The following is a 13,892-nucleotide window of genomic DNA, read 5'->3' on the forward strand; positions in this document are numbered from 1 at the left end:
AGGGGATGTACAGGCCCTTGCCCGGAGCGCCACAGAGGACGGTGGGTCCCTTCTTAGACACCATGACCCAGCAAGGGAGAAGGAGAGGGGCCCTGAGACACATGGAGACACCGGATGTGGGAAGTGAGATCCCACCGTGGAGACCAGCAGCCTCTGGGGATTCCGGGGCCCGTCCCTGTCCCGTGCCCAGCCCGGCCCTGGTGTGCCCCCACCCCACCCTCCCGTGGTCACCGGGGTCTGCGGCTGTCTCTTCACGCTTGATACGACAGTCCGGTGTCGGAGCTCCCGGTGTGCGCGGTCTTCCTTTGAGCTCCCTCCAAGGTCCCTACATCCCAGGACCGGCACCGACTGCGGTCAGAGAATGCCATCGCAATTCCTAAATGTCACGTTCCCAGCTCACGTTTCTTGGCATCATGCTTCCTCTTGAACAGGATCATTATGCGGCTGATGTACTTATCTATCAAGATGTTATGTACATCGTTTAAACAACGAAGAACAGGGACAGTTTAAATTCTGATCTTTTAGGCCTAAAATTAAAGGTCCACCTAAAATGAGGTTTTTTTCTTTAAAACATAGGTTTTGTTCAGATAGCAGAATCACAAATCAACACTTGTGTTAAAAGGTCTCATACCGCGGGGCACCTGGGTGGCTCGGTCGGTTGGGCGTCCGACTTCGGCTCGGGTCACAATCTCACGGTTTGTGGGTTCAGGCCCCGCGTCGGGGTCTGTGCTGACGGCTCGGAGCCTGGAGCCTGCTTCAGATTCTGCATCTCCTTCTCCCTCTGCCCCCCCCCCCCACTTGTGCTCTGTCTCTCTCTCTCTCTCTCTCTCTCAAAAATAAATAAATGTCAGGGCGCCTGGGTGGCTCAGTCGATTAGGCGGCCGACTTCGGCTCAGGTCATGATCTCATGGTCCATGAGTTCGAGCCCCGCGTCGGGCTCTGTGCTGACAGCTCAGAGCCTGGAGCCTGTTTCAGATTCTGTGTCTCCCTCTCTCTGACCCTCCCCCGTTCATGCTCTGTCTCTCTCTGTCTCAAAAATAAATAAACGTTAAAAAAAAAGTTTTTAAAAATAAATAAATAAATAAATAAATAAATGTAAAAAAAATTTTTTTTTAAAAAAGGTCTCATACCTTAAAGAACCTCAATATAATAAATAAAATATTTAAATAGATTACTATTCCAAAGTTACTGCACAAAATTCAATTCTGAGTGCTCTGTGCTAGAGTGTGGCACTTTTGTGTTTCAGCTGTCTTCTCTGTAACTATCATATTTTTTTTAAATTTATTTATTCTCACAGTTCTGTAATCGGAACTGGGCCCCCTGGGCAGGTCTGGTGCTGCACACGGCCTGCGGTGGGCTGGCCAGTCCGGGTGGCTCGGGGCAGGGCTGCAGCCGGCCTCCAGGAGGGAAGAAGCCTCTGCGAGGCTCGGCCACGAAGTGAAGCACATTCACCCTGCCTTCTGTGTCGATCTGACCAACTCACAGGACAACAGATGCACAGAGAGGGGGACAGGTCCCACCTGTTCATGTGCGGCTCAGAGCACATCCTGCAGGGGGGAAGTTCCGTTTCGGAGACGGTCTCTGATAAGCAGGTTCTGGCTCAGCTTCTAGAGAGTCCTGATTCCTTTTTAGTTGGACAAGTGAGAAACGCTGGCCTGTTCCGCATGCGTCTTTATGGCTCTCTTCCCATCTGCAACTTCCTCTCTTTCCTGTCTGGAAGAGTAAGAAGGAGGATTGTACTAATTTTCTCGTTTTTATACCTCCTTCAGTTCAGGTTGAAATAATTAGCAACGAAGGCTTTATCAGTAAGAATATAGTAACGTTGACTCAGGAGAACAAAACGGATTGCAGCTGAAGGCCGTCCTTGTTCATGCTTGTCGGCCAGTGTGGCTGGATCCCGCGCGACTCTGAGGGTTCGGCCCCTCTTCCCAAGGCCCAGAGCCCAGCTCTGGGGTCTCTGGGCACCTCGTGCAGCCCACTGCTCCCCCAGCCCCCAGCTCGCCAACGAGGGCGCTCAGGTGACGTGGCTGCACTTCCTACAAAGCTACAACGTGGCACCTGTAAACCCAGAAAACAAGCAAAACACAAGGGAGCGTCCAGTCGAGTTCTATAAATTAAAGTGCTTGTCCGTGGACATGCACCACGGAGGGCAGGACTCCCTGGGGACATCCTCCAGTCTCTAGGCAGGTGGGGGGAGGGAGGGGACATGAGGGACGTGTCCAGCAGCGGCTCAAACGCGTCACCTGCCATATGACCGCAGTGCCCGTTTCCTGCCACCCAGGTCGCCCCGGGCCATCTGGGTAAATCCCCACCTCACCTCGGTGCTGTGGCCACACTCGTGTCCGTGGCACCATGGTTCTCTGCTCAGGTGCCGCCGCCAGCCTGCGTGAGGTGCTCACCCCCACCGCCACGTGAACCCCTTGCCCACCTGCGGCCCACCCCGCTCCAGTTCCCAGACCCCCGCGCTCGCCCTGCCTTCCCTTCCACGCCGTTTAACCTCCCGCAGGGCCCCGGTCAGGCCCCACAGCCTTGAAGAATCCTGGTCGCTCGAAAACATAGAAATCTTCAGGCCCACCCCCTGGAAATCTCTCCCATCTTGTGGGTATCTGACCTGTTCTTTACCTTGACAGCCCCGTTCCGCTTGTTTCCAACAAGGACGAGATTTCAGAGTCAGGTTTCTGTAATCATCACAAACTCTTATTTTAGGCTTGGAGCTGCCTCTAAACTTCATTGTCGAGTGAGAGGCAGAAACCTTTCTCAGACACCTCTCCTACCACACAGGCGCACGGCGAGGCGTGGGCAGGAGTGAGCTCCTGCCTTCTGGGGAAATCCTCTGGCGGTGGGGACACGTTGCCCTCCTTGGTGTCCCCAGCCTTTTACCGCACGTGTTCAGGCATAGGACAGATGCTCTAGCACCGGGGACATGGTGACAAAAAGTCCTCGCCTGTCCTCAGGCTGATGTGGGCACAGCAGGAGAGGCTTCTCAGAGGACGTAGATCAGCTGCCCACATCGGGGTTCCAGAAGGTGGTGCTTGGAGCAGCGTGGGGGCCGAGCAGGGTGTCTGTGAGGACATAGGTGAGAGGGCCCAGTGGGAAGGAAGGAGCTTCTGCCCTTGCACAGACTGGCCTAACTCTCAGAGGCTTTAAAATTGAGCAAGGCGTCAAGTCAGGCTGGCACGAAGCAAAGAAATCAGGCTAAGGGACGGAGAGGGATGTACGCATGGTCAGGAGGACAGCAGTGGCTCATTGTCACACAGGGGTGGCTGGAAGGCGAGTGCTCACAGCACAGACCTTTCGACCTTTCTCTGTGATTGAAAACTCCCAAAATAAAATGTTGGGGGCGGAAATTGCACAGTCGCGTCGGGAAGGGTGAGCCGCCCCCAGGACAGTTTTCCAGGAGGCGTGCCTGCCACCAGGCATCTGTGTGACACTCCCCCCAAGTGCATCATTTCCTCGTTCAGAGGATTGTGGTCTTTCCAGCTATTACCTCAGTGTCTCATTCTAAATGGCAAACTGCTTTTTCTAGGTTTATTTATGAAACAGAGCATCACAACGGCATAGCAGAATTACTGGAAATCCTGGGGAGGTGAGTGCTGTGCTCCTGGCAGTGACGTGGAATTTATTCCAGAATGATCCAGTTCACGGAGTCGAGCAGCCCTCTCCAGAGCGAGGCAATTGAAACCATTTCCAAAGGAACCAAGACCTCGCTTGATGGAAGGGGTGGGTGAGGTCTTGGGTTAGAGCCCCCCAGACAAGAAGCCTTCTTGTGTACACGGCTCCGTGCACAGATTCTGTTCCCCATACCTCCTTGAAGATGGCTAAGAGGGTTTATGTTTTGACGTTTAGAACGGATCATTTATTATACCTTGGGGGTATTGAGTAAATGCTAACATTTCTAATTACTTTCATTTTATAAATTTTCATATGTAACATTACTTGTAACATTAACGTTTCAGAAATTTCACCGTCTTCACCCAAGTAGAGTTCTTGCTTGCTACCTTTTTTTTTTTTCATCAGTGACCTATAGATTTTATATCAGACCTCCAACCCGCTGTTTCCCAAAGAGAGTGCCTTGGGGTTCCACAGCCAAATAAACTTGGAAGTGCTCTCCCGGCACCTTCCCTGGGGACTCAGCTGCATTAGCAGCTGAAGGTCCTGTGGGGAGGGGTCCTCTGCGCTGGTGTTTAATCTGATGATCCCCAAAGCCTTCGGGACACAAGAAACCTGTCTCAGGGAACACCGTCGGCTTCCAGTCGATCTGTGCTCCAGTCGCACTGAGAAGATGGTGCTCGCTATTTTAGATCTAACTTGAAAAAAACCATCAGTCCTTGTGGAGAATTCTGCTTTGACCTGCGTCAGCACACTGGGCGGGTTTCTCTCACTCAGGAGAGCGTAGCGACCGGTCCAGGGGCCCTTCCTAGTTGTACGACCTCCCTTAACCACTCTCGGCTGCCGTTTCCTTAGCAAGGTGGGGGATGATCCCCTCACAGGGCTGTCGCGAGGACGGCGCGCTGTGTGAGATGTCCAGTGCGGCCGGGCACGGCGTGCGCACAGGCCTCCACGCTCCCGGCAGCTGGGATCGCTGATTTTATCCCCCTGGAAGAGCTGTTTGGTCTTGTGGGCCTCCCCCATGTGAAGGAGCAGGCAGTCACTAATGCCCTCTTCAGACAGACCCTGCCTCCTGGACTAGAACTTGCTTGACTGCTCTGTGGCCCTACCATGTGTCTGTGCTTCCCTAATAATAAAACCTGGTAAATAGTAAATAACGAAGCCTGCTTGCCCAACTGGGCACCGGTAGATAAGCTGCTTGACATCAGAGACCAAAACTTCAGTTTATTTTTTTTATTTATTTTTTTAAGTTTATTTATTTTTGAGACAGCGAGAGACAGAGCACGAACGGGGGAGGGTCAGAGAGAGAGGGAGACACAGAATCGGAAGCAGGTCCAGGCTCTGAGCCATCAGCCCAGAGCCCGACGCGGGGCTCGAACTCACGGACCGCGAGATCGTGACCTGAGCTGAAGTCGGACGCTTAACCGACTGAGCCACCCAGGTGCTCCCAAAACTTGAGTTTAAAGACTAGGATCAAGACCCCCTTTCTCTGCAGGAGGGAGCAGCTTTCTGGCTGATTCTTAACCAGCTCCCGTTCTGCACACACAGACTCACTTCTGCCAGCATTAGGGTAATGAACCCGAATTTCTCAGGGGAAGCGTGACTTCCTAAAAGTGGGTGAAGGCCAAGGGAAGGTGCCAGCTGTGGAGCTGGAGTCCCACCTGAGCTGCCCGGCCTCCAGGCCTGTCGAAAGAAGCCAGTGTCGCCCCCAGGGACTCCTGTTCTGGGTAACGCCCCGCAAACCAGAATTTTAGAATTATCTTCTAGTTACTAACAAAGATAAACATGACTATGCTTCTTGGAAGGTATTTCATTTTCTTTTTAATTTCTGCTAATGTCCGCCTCTCTTGTGAAACGTACATTTCGCTTACCGATAGTTGTGCTGAAAGTCAAGGCTTTTTTTTTAACCTGGAATTTGTGAGTATTCAGACTTGGAATACATTCTGTTTTCGCAGCATAATTAACGGATTTGCCTTACCACTAAAAGAAGAGCACAAGATTTTCTTATTGAAGGTGTTGCTACCTTTGCACAAAGTGAAATCTCTGAGCGTCTACCATCCACAGGTAAGGGGTGCTCCGCAGCATTATGTCGGTGGGGGCGTGCACTAGCTGGGTGTCTCCATGGGAGCGGCAGTGAGCTCAGACACAGAACCCCAGCCGTTGCCTGGGGGTGCGCTCACGTCGCCTTGCAGATGTCGTTTCTGGTGATAGTTGAAAGGATACAGGGGGGCGCCTGGGTGGCTCAATCAGTTGGGCGTCCGACTGCAGCTCAGGTCACGATCTCGCGGTTCATGCATTCGAGTCCCGCATCGGGCTCTGTGCCGACAGCTCGGAGCCTGGAGCCTGCTTCGGGTTCTGTGTCTCAGTCTCTCTGTCCGTCCCCAGCTCATGCTCTGTCTCTCTCTCTCTCTGTCTGTCTCAAAAATAAACATTAAAAAATAAGTCAATCAAATTTGGCTCCTTCAAGGAAAAACCTCTCTGCAGCCAGTGAAATGGCCTACGAAAATGTGAGTTTTTTAACTAAGCTGTGGGCTTTTTACAGTTTGCAGAAGTCTACAGTTTCACTGAAAATTCGGTCAGTAAGTGTTGATACCCGGTTAGCTGGCCGCACTTTGCCAGAAGAGGAGGTTTTTCCTTCACTTTTGCCCCCGTGAATCCTGCGTAGACAAGTGCCGAGGGTCGGGGACAGGCCACGTGCCCGTTCACCAGCAGCTCTGAGTGGCTCTGGCAGCCAGGGGGCACCTCTGTCCCTCACGTTGGGAGCGGCTTGGGATGAATCACAGAAAGCCTATTCTTGACTTGATTCTAATGACGTCGGCTCCCTGGGAAGTATTTTACTTTGAGGCATTTTTTTTCCTTCTCTTTGCTGTTAACTGGTGATAGTATCTTTATATCCAACCAGATCGAGGTCCTGTTGATTGTTTTTTTAATTAAGTTTATTTATTTTTGAGAGAGAGCAAGGGACAGTGAAGGAGGAGCAGAGAGAAAGAGAGAGAGAGAATCCCCAGCAGGCCCCAGAGCCGGACACGGGGCTCGAACTCACGAACCGTGAGATCATGACGGGATTCTGAACCAAGAATCAGACACTCAGCCCACTGAGCCTCCCGGGCACCCCCTGTTAACTGTTCTATAGAAGAGGGATTAATAGTTCAGAGGTTGAAGATGGAAGCAGATTTTAATTCGGTTTTTCCCAGCTCTTAGGTCACTTGTTCATTACAGTCTCCAAAAAGACCAGGAGAAAAATCCCCATCAACCCCGGGCTTACCTGTTGGTGTTAGTCCAGAAGGCTGTCTCCTGATTTTTTTAGCTTTCTGCTGCGCCTGGCCCCCGACAGTCCCCATCAGAGCCCCGGCAGGGCCTGTGGCGGGGAGCCCGTGCCCGCCCGGCGGGCGCCACCTGGAGGGACGGGGGCAGCACGTGGCAGCGGGAGACGCGGCATTGCCGGGTCACAGCACGGGGTTGACGCTTCCTCTCCTCCTTTCCAGCTGGCGTACTGCGTCGTGCAGTTCTTAGAGAAGGACAGCACCCTCACCGAACCGGTGAGTACCTTCCCCGGCCGGGCGGTGGCGTCACGTGCGGGCGGTGGCGTCACGTGCGGGCTTCCCTGAGTGTGGGTACCGAGGTAGGTCCGCGGGCCACAGAGCCGTCCAGACCGCTTTTCACCTCGAGTCACACTGCCGACAGACGCACCGATTTCCTGCACGTGCTGTGTGCTTTCAGACTGTCGTGATTTTACTTACAAGTTCCGTTACTGCGGCGATTATCGTACGCGATCGGATTGTCATCCTCTCTGTGCGGGGCTTGACTCCTTGGAACGTGACACTCTTGAGCGGTCGTGGTCGCTGGGTCGCGTGCCGGACTGTGTGAGGTCTTGGTCCAACCACGCTCGTAACCGGCTTCGGTCAGACCACCGCAGTGAGTTCTCGAAACGCTTGTGCCAAAGAGCCTTACGGCCTGAGAAGTTCCTTCCGCCTTCGAGGGTAGCGACTCCGTGTTCGCTGAGTCGACCGTGACAGGTTGCTGCCACTGAGCGTTCAGATCTCCCAATTTCTTGGCGTGTGATCTTTCTTAGAAATGAAAAGCGGTTGTGGCCCAGATTAACAAAGTTGAGTGTGTTGGGTGCCAGGCTAAGCATTTGAATGTGCTTTTTTAAACAGCTTTATCAAGATATAATTCACATGCCATACAATTCACCCACTTAAAGTGTACCATTCAGTGGCTTTTTGGTATATTATGCTATCGATTATTGTAATCGTGGTGAAGCATATACAACATGAAATTTGCCATTTTCAGTGCACAAGGGGCATGAGTTACATCCCAGGGCCACACAGCTGTCACCACTGTTCCCAGAACTTTGTCATCACATTGCCCCAGACAGAAACTCTGTCCCCCCCCCCACCCCCGCCGGACACCGACTCCCGCTTCCCCCCTGCCCGCCCCCTGGTGACCTCTCACCTGCCTCTGTCTCTACAAGCTTGACTCCTCGGGGCACCTCAGATGGGTGGCATTGCGTAGGACGTCCTCAGGGCTCGTGCAGGCCGTGCCTGTGTCGGAACTCCATCCCCGGGTGTGGCCGTGCACTCTCCCTTTCTCCCTTGTGTGGTGTTCATCTGCTCCTCTATCTGTGGACGCTGGGCTTGCTTCCATCCCTTGTGATAATGCGAGCCGTGTGGCTGTGAACGTGGCCGTGCAGGTGTCTGTGCAAGTCCCTGCTCTCAGTCCCGCTGGGCGTGCAATTCAGGGTGGAATTGCCGGATGAGGCGGGAATCCCGTGTTTAGCCTTATGAAGGACCACCTGACTGTCCTCTGCAGCGGCCACGTGGGGTTTCAGGGTCCCACTTTCTCCGTCGTCACTTGTTGTCCCTTCTTTTATTCTAGCACCTAGTGAGCACATGGTGGTGTCTCTCGGTGGCTTTTTGACTTGCATTCCCCTCTTGACTGGAGACGTTGGGCATCTCTTCCAGCGCCTGTTGGCCACCCGTGGGTCTCAGACAAACGTCTTTAGATCCACCGCCCATTTTTTATTAACTGGTTGTTTTTTATCGTTGAGTAACAAAAGTAAGAAGTACTACTGAGTGCCAGTTTCAGTGTTTGAATATTCTTTTCAAAGTTACTGATGGAATAAGAAAGGCAAATATCATCATTCCGGCATCTTCTCTGCCCCCTTGGCCGTCTTTCACAGTGGTCCCATGAGGCTGTGTTTTATAGTGGAAATGCATGAGGAATCCATAATGCTGTTTGCAAGTTACACGGGCTCCTGATCTCTGCTTTTTCTGAGCTTCTAAACTCCAAACGTGGACACCGTGTGTCACCCACCAACTCAGGAAAAGCCCTTGACATCACCCCCCAACGCCTGCCCAGCTCCCCTTCGCGGGGCCCCCGCACGCCTCCGCCCCAGCTCTGAGATTCTGGAAGCCCCCAAGGAAAGGCACCAAACTTACCAGACTTCAGTGTCAAACCAGGAGTGTTTCCCCCACTTAGACTAGGGTATCCGCCTTGAGAGAAAACTTGGGAAGCACCAGGGATAAAGCCTCTTCTCCAGTGGTGCCCTATGCTCAGTTCCTCTGAGTTTGAAGGACGTCTCCAAACTAAAGGGTGAGAGCCAGGGGTGCCTGGGTGGCTTAGTCAGTTGAGTGTCCGACTTCAGCTCAGATCATGGTCTCTCAGTTGGTGAGTTCAAGCCCCACGTTGGGCTCTGTGCTGACAGCATGGAGCCTGCTTCAAATTCGGTGTCTCCTTTCTCTGCCCCTTCCCCTGCTTGTGCTCCCTCTCTCTCTCTGTCAAAAAAGAATAAACATTAAAAAAAATGAAGGGTGAGAACCGTTGCTGGAAAAAGTAATATGGGAACAGATTCTAACACATGCCTTTTCCTTTTCTGACTCTTCACTGTGTATGTTTCTCATACTCTTTGGGGGCTAAAGAATCCACCCGGTCTTGGCTGCGTTTACCCCACGCCAGGCCTTTGGTGTGGCACCCCGGACCCCGGCCGGGTCCGTCGCAGCCCAGGTCCCAGTCCTGCTTCAGCAGGCCTCCGTTCTCCTGCGCCCGAGAGTAGGGTGAAGGCTGACAGGGCTCGTGTTTAGTTCCCACTGGTCGAGCTGGTAGAACTCGCAGGAGTGAGAGCCCTCGACTGCCGCTGACGGACGGCAGGCTGGCTGCGACTGGGCCCTGACATCTCGGGCACAGAGAAGCTTCGGGCCCCCACACGCCCCAGGATTGCCACCCAGCATCACTTCGTTCCTGGATTCCCTACAGCGCAGACAACATAGTGCTGTCTCTCGGCCACAGAAAGCAGATTTAGTTTTCTTCACGTTGAAAACATTCAGACCCTCGCCTTAGTGAGCGCCTTCCTTTGAAATTCACATATTATGAAAATACAAAGGCTGACCTGTCTTACTTCAGCACTGAAAGTTTGTTGGTAATAAAAAGAACGGGTAAACTCTTGTGAAGGAGCGTGTCCACTCAGCAGCACTAAGAAGGACACGGCACACACATGGGTCTCAGGGTCCTGGACCCAAGGCGCCCCTGAAGCTAGTGCGGCCAAGGTCAGGAATGTTTAAAGTATGACACGTTTAAAAGACCTGTGTTGCTCCCGTTTAAGGTCTGTAATTAATCTTTCTACTGGTAAACTGTGTATGGTGCTGAAAAGCTTTCTGGGCACGTTGAACACGTACACTGTTGTAAGAACGGGAGCTCAGCAGATCGTGGACAGAAGTAAAATCATGTTTTCACGCACCTGTTGCTTTAGGCTACTCGACTTTTACTACAGGGTCTGGCGGGAACTCTTTTTCCCTGGTATTCAGGGGAGGGGGCTCCCCAGGCACCAGGCCAGAGCCACTAGCATGCCCGCCCAGGCTCGCCTGCCCTCCCCAGCCCTGTCCGGAGAGCGGCAGCCTGTTGAGGTTCCGAAGGAAAGTTCGGTGCGTGACGTGCAGAGAGCCGCTTTTGCCTAGATCAGCTTCCCAGGCAGGCCCCTCTTCGCCAAAGCGCTGCCAGGCTCCAAAGCCATGGGTACCAGCCATAGGTTGTTCCCAGTAGTGTGAAAAGTAGGTCCAGCGTGGGGCTCTGATTCCAGAAACAGCACCTTTTCCAGAGACATTGAGTAGCTAAACCAGGTGTGTTCTGTGTCCCGCGTATCACTGTATTTTTCCTAATAAAGCTCCATTTGACAAACGTCAAGGAAGAGTGGCTTTGCGAAGTGAGTGACACCTGCTGTGTTCTTAACAGTGGCTCCCCGACTGCTGGTAGATAGCAGGTGCTCAGTAAATGTTCACTGAGTGATTTTGAGCAACAAGTAGGAGAAAAAAATCATTAAATCATCGATTTTTTTTTTAAGAAATTATTTTTAGAGACTATCATGCTATAAATGTTTAGATCAGACCTCAGAACTAGGAGGACTTTCTTATAAATTTTGGGGTTTTATAAAATGTAATACCATAAAAGATTACCCAGGAGCCTGAACGCCAAAAGCATTCACAGAGCTGTCCTAGCCGGACGTTGTTCGAAGGCCCGCCGTGTTTTTAGCCACGGCAGCGAGCAGCTGGCCTGCCGAGCTCTGCAGGGGTGTCAGCACAGCCGGTGGAAGCCACCAGCCGCCCCGGACGGGCTGACGTTCGCAGTGATTTTCACGGCCATCCTGATGCTAGGGGCTGGGACAGCGGTTCCCGAAATGGCCGTGACCGGCAAAGGGCTGCTTGAGAGTGACCGGTTGCTGTCGTACATGGGCAAGCGTGCACGTGTACTTGTGTGCAAATGTTGTGGGTCCTTGTACTGTTTTAGAATTAAGGTGGCTCGCCTCTAGAAATACGTATTCTTAATCCTCACCAAGCCAAATCTGATATTTCGGGTGGACGATCTTTACTGGTGTGGTTGCAGGAGGAAATTTGGAAACTAAAGGAGGGAGGTGAAGAAAGGTTGCCCCACAGAAACTCCTTCTACCCGTCTGACTTGGGCAAGGAACACAAGGTCCAGTCCCCACAAACGAGGAAGCTGCCACCATCCGGCTCAACGTGCCTCGAGGGGGCGGGCCGCACAGATGCTCCCTGGCGGGGTCCCATCTGAGGCCGCGCTGCCGTGCCGTCCGCGGGCCAGCGCTCAGATGCAAGGTCCTCGAGGCCCCTGGAGGCAGTTACCGGCCCGAGGTCACTGGTCACGCCCACAGGGGACAGCAGGGCCCTACCCCGGGTCCCTCCGCAGCCCTGCGTGGCGTGAGCTGGTAACAGCGTCAACTTACTCCATGTCTCTCTCCTTTGATACATTTTAGCACAGTTTAGTTAGCACAGTCAAAACACCACGTGTACACACGTAGTACATACGTTTATGTATAAATACGTGTGAAAGATCGATTGGAGATAAACGGATTGTGCATACGCACGTGTGTCGCCAACACTCTCAGAACTGGCTGCTTGTGCACTGAACGAATACATGAGCTCATATGCTCCCTGTTTCTCCATCATTCTTTCTCTCTCAACCCTCCTAACTGCTTGTTTTTTAACCTATTTATTCCTAAAAGGACCTACTCCCGTGGCGGTCCAAGAGAGAGGGTCACAGAAATTAAAGTTGCATTTCTTAAGCAAATAAGTTTGACCTGTTTCTCTAATTATAAAAAAAAAAAGTGCTAATTTACTGAATTGCTGTTCCTTCTGTAAGGAACAGAGCAGCACCTTCTTGTGATGCTCTGCTTGCGGGGGGGACACCCTCATGAAAAACAGAACTCACAGATGCCGGGCATCACGGACGTCACGCCATGTGTTGTCTCTTCGGTAGGTGGTGATGGCCCTTCTCAAATACTGGCCAAAGACGCACAGTCCGAAAGAAGTCATGTTCTTAAATGAGTTAGAAGAGATCTTAGACGTAATCGAACCATCGGAATTTGTGAAGGTCATGGAACCTCTCTTCCGGCAGCTGGCCAAGTGTGTGTCCAGCCCACACTTCCAGGTACGCAGGGCGGAGGGAAGGGCCTCATGTCTGCGTCCGCGTCGGAGGTGACAGACTTCGGGATATCGCAGGTCATACTTGGCTTCTCGTGTAATTGGGAGGTAAACTCCCAGCCTAGCTGTACTTCAGAATAAGATGCTAGGACCTTAATTCTGTCAAACGCACCCCAGCATCTCGACCCCCTCCCTGAAAACATGTTTCTCGCCAAGAGTGATTAGTCCTGGCCCCTCTGTGAACCTGTCTTTATGTTCAGTGTGCCCCAAATGCGTAAAACCCTGCCGTCCACAGCTGAGGGGTGGGCACTTGTAGGTGACATAAAACTCGGCCCCCACAAGCACTTTGTTTCCAACACACACACGTTCTGACTTTTGTCCCCCACCCAATCCTGTTTGAGGGGCACCCCGGTCACATCCTGCTTTCCTCGGCCCCTTGTGCAGCCTTCCGGGCCTCATTCCGAGGTCGTCCTCAGTGCCCGTGCTTAGCCTGTCTGCCTCCATTGGACATACTGGCCTGTATCACCAGCTCACCGTGAGCAAGGCGGCCCCACCCACATGCCCACCCCCGTTCCCGTGCCCTTGCTCACTGGCTGTCCCCACTGGGCTCCTCCTGGCCCTCTTCCAGCCACCGCACCCCCCTCCCCGCACCACCTGACACCTGCCCTTCTTCCATCAGGGCCCTCCTGGGGATGCATTCTGCCCCACACATGTCCCCTTCCTAGCTGCTGCGTGCCCCCCGACGTACCCCTTCTAGTAAATTCATTCTCCCCTCATTGGTCTTCCCCCCCAGAACGGAAGCTCTACTCCCCCTGCTCACTGCTGACACCTCAGAGCCCCGCGCTGGGTAGGGGTGGGTGGAAGGCGTGAGGAAGGAAGGCGGTCGACCTGTGTCCTCAGCGGTAGCCCAGGGTCCGGCGTAAGTGTGTGTTGAGTGAGTGGAGGAAAGAGTGACCATTTTCCTGCTGTACAAGAAGTCCTCTCCCTTTGGTTGAGGGCTCTTCAGGGTTACGGTCTGGAGCGTTTGGGGTTTGTGGAGATGATTCTCTAACCCAGTGTAATTCGTTGCCTGTTCACAGAGTCGTGGGGAGGGCATTGCTGGATGTTTGTCGCCATGGTCACAACAGCTGTGCCCTCCGTCTTCCAGGTGGCGGAGCGAGCGCTGTATTACTGGAACAATGAGTACATCATGAGTCTGATCAGCGACAACGCGGCCAAGATCCTTCCCATCATGTTCCCGTCCTTGTACCGCAACTCCAAGACCCACTGGAACAAGTGAGCGAGCCGGCTGCCGCCCGCGGGGCCCTGGAAAACTTTGCAAATCTTGCTGATGCCTCAGCCCAATTAAGTCTG

At 53.0% G+C, this 13,892-nt stretch overlaps 1 protein-coding gene across 4 annotated transcripts in view; it reads left to right on the forward strand.

Moving 5' to 3' along the window:
• Positions 1 to 13,892, forward strand: part of PPP2R5C (protein phosphatase 2 regulatory subunit B'gamma) — a 129,297-nt gene that overhangs the window by 98,285 nt on the left and 17,120 nt on the right. For all 4 annotated transcript variants that reach the window (XM_023256045.2, XM_006933131.5, XM_011283520.4 and 1 more), the window contains 5 exons: positions 3,527 to 3,586; positions 5,565 to 5,673; positions 7,095 to 7,148; positions 12,376 to 12,546; positions 13,687 to 13,814. In XM_023256045.2, the coding sequence (XP_023111813.1) occupies positions 3,527 to 3,586; positions 5,565 to 5,673; positions 7,095 to 7,148; positions 12,376 to 12,546; positions 13,687 to 13,814 (522 nt within the window). The remainder of the gene's footprint in view (positions 1 to 3,526; positions 3,587 to 5,564; positions 5,674 to 7,094; positions 7,149 to 12,375; positions 12,547 to 13,686; positions 13,815 to 13,892) is intronic.

This window comes from Felis catus, chromosome B3 (assembly GCF_018350175.1).
Source record: "Felis catus isolate Fca126 chromosome B3, F.catus_Fca126_mat1.0, whole genome shotgun sequence".
In the NCBI taxonomy this organism is placed as follows: Eukaryota; Metazoa; Chordata; class Mammalia; order Carnivora; family Felidae; genus Felis; species Felis catus.